This window comes from Ptychodera flava, chromosome 20 (genome assembly GCF_041260155.1).
Source record: "Ptychodera flava strain L36383 chromosome 20, AS_Pfla_20210202, whole genome shotgun sequence".
NCBI lineage: Eukaryota > Metazoa > Hemichordata > Enteropneusta > Ptychoderidae > Ptychodera > Ptychodera flava.
The window spans coordinates 7,835,171-7,837,500 of record NC_091947.1 but is presented as its reverse complement, the minus strand read 5'-3'; the positions used below and the strand labels follow the sequence as shown (position 1 = coordinate 7,837,500).

The 2,330-nt window shown below is 39.6% G+C and overlaps 1 protein-coding gene across 1 annotated transcript in view; it reads right to left on the bottom strand.

Moving 5' to 3' along the window:
• Positions 1 to 210, bottom strand: part of LOC139119905 (probable caffeoyl-CoA O-methyltransferase 1) — a 13,335-nt gene extending 13,125 nt beyond the window's left edge. The window contains exon 1 of the mRNA XM_070683859.1: positions 1 to 210. This exon is cut by the window's left edge and continues 5 nt beyond it. Coding sequence (XP_070539960.1) covers positions 1 to 77 — 77 coding nt within the window. The 5' untranslated portion in view covers positions 78 to 210.
• Positions 211 to 2,330: the final 2,120 nt, after the last annotated feature.

The following is a 2,330-nucleotide window of genomic DNA, read 5'->3' as shown; positions in this document are numbered from 1 at the left end:
AAACATCCTACGACGGTACCAACCGCACCGAGAAGAATCGGTGTCGTACTGTCTGCGATCGACCTGAAAAGTGGCATTTGGAACGGTAAACCTGAATACTACGGATGTGAAACGTGAAATGAGCCTGATGACTGATAATGATAGTAAATGTTCACTGCCTATGCACTGAATGCACTGTGACCAATACGGATGTTAATTGTTGTACATGTGTATTTGTACTGTCCTCACATGATCTCGGTGACGTCATGTATGTCATGACGTAAGCCCGTACCAGGCGCAAGGCCGAGAACGTGAACTGGCTGATAGTGCATAGTGGGCGGATACGCTGATGACTATCGTACGGTTTGTACAGCATGTCATTTCACTGACAGTATACTGTCTGCCAGTAGCAACAAACCTCATGATCATGTGATAGGAAGTTGGGCGTGTGCCAACTGTGTATCAAACGCGTACGGTAGTTTCGGAAGCGATTAGGAACCGACAAGTTCACCGGCTCGGAGCGACTGAGAAAGCGTGAAATCATCACATCAAATTTAAATCATATTAAATTGACTTGATTACAATATCAGTGTAATCGTGCAGTTCTTCTCAAATCTAACAATTTTCATCGAATTGTGCACATATGTTTATGTGTTATGTGTTTTTTGTTTGTTTGTTTGTTTTGTTTTTTTAAACGTACAATGCTTAGGAATTCCTGGCAGATCCGCTCCTTTGATTTCAACTTAAATTTGAATGGGAAAGACTTCGCAAAAAGAAGATTAAGCAGAGGCTTTAGTAAGTTCTACCATCCGATCCTGCCTTGATATTTCAAATACGCTATATACTCGTCCAAAGCGGATTTGTAACACACACTGCATCAAAAATTGTAGAATAGCCAATAACTTTCCCGCCATAGTTTAGTGAATAAGCTCTACACATTCCTTACGAATAACGTATTCTGTCGTCATTGCTTGCAGCTTTCCCTTGAACCACAGTATGCTTGAACCTTGGCCTCCCACCATCGGTGGTATCAGCCAAACTTGTCGAGATCCGAAACTTGTGTTCCATCAAGACCCGGCAGAATTCCCGAGTAGTCCAGTCAATCTACGAGCGAGATGTTAGCATCCAACCCACCACAAATTGTAAAATATTTTTTGTTCCATTCTCAATGAGACCTCAAATGTTTTTCTCAACCATTCCATTTCAGGCTTTACAGTCACCGAAAAGTTTTTCGAAATGTTCCCTGGCGTAAATCAGGCCCAGCATAAAAAAGTTGTTTGTGCGAAAAGTAACCGTGAGTGGTTGTTTGGTGAGAGGGCGTGCATTTGTTTCCCTGCCAGAGATGGCGATTTAGAACTTCTCAGACGGCTTGGAAGTGACAGAGGGAACCTGTAAGTGGAGATAGGGAAAGTGGGGAATTTGCTGGGTAGGGAAGAGGAATGCGCTAGGGCGGGAAAAAAAGTTCACATTGTGGGCGGAGGGCAATTACGAACAGCTGTACTCTTACCCTCAAAAGCTATATTCTATTCAAAATCATTGAATTAAACTATTTACACGCAAAAAAGTTCTGCAATTATTGAGAAAACACCAAATAATGAAGTACTTAATAAGTCTCTTTCAATGTGATAGCAATTAGTGAGTAAAATATAAAAAAAAACTAAGACAGTACAAAATATCCGTCTCCATCACTGCTATAGATATCACAATAAGCGGCATTCACCAATTCTGTCATTAGTATCACTGTCATCCTATTCAACATCACGATCATCCTCCCTCCTGTTTCTCTTCCTCATCTTGTTTATCTTATTCCCTCTCTTCCCCCGCCTCTCTCTTCTTCATCTTTATCACAAACATCATCATTATCACCTACATGTAACATTGACATCGATCAGCAGAGGTATGATTTTAACTTTTTTGCAATTTCATTTAGTTTTCCTGCTTTACATATAGACATATAGATAGATAGATAGATAGATAGATAGATAGATAGATAGATAGATAGATAGATAGATAGATAGATAGATAGATAGATAGATAGATAGATATATCAACATTAAAATTGACATTCAAACTGCTCATATAAATTGTATTCTCTTAATATGCTGACTAACTATACGTAATGTATAGACTGTGTTGATAAGGTAGAAAAGTCCACTGTTAATAAAATCTATTTGGAATGTTCAAAAGTTGCAGGTTTTCACTGAACATAGCTGCAGGCGAGCGACATCGGACAAAGTGAGCTGCTAATTTTTTTTCAGTGTTGCATGCATTACTGTTGTTGCAGCATGTACACTGAGTACTCAATGTTTTCTTGGATTCGCCGTAACATTTGCAGCTTCGTCGATCTTGCA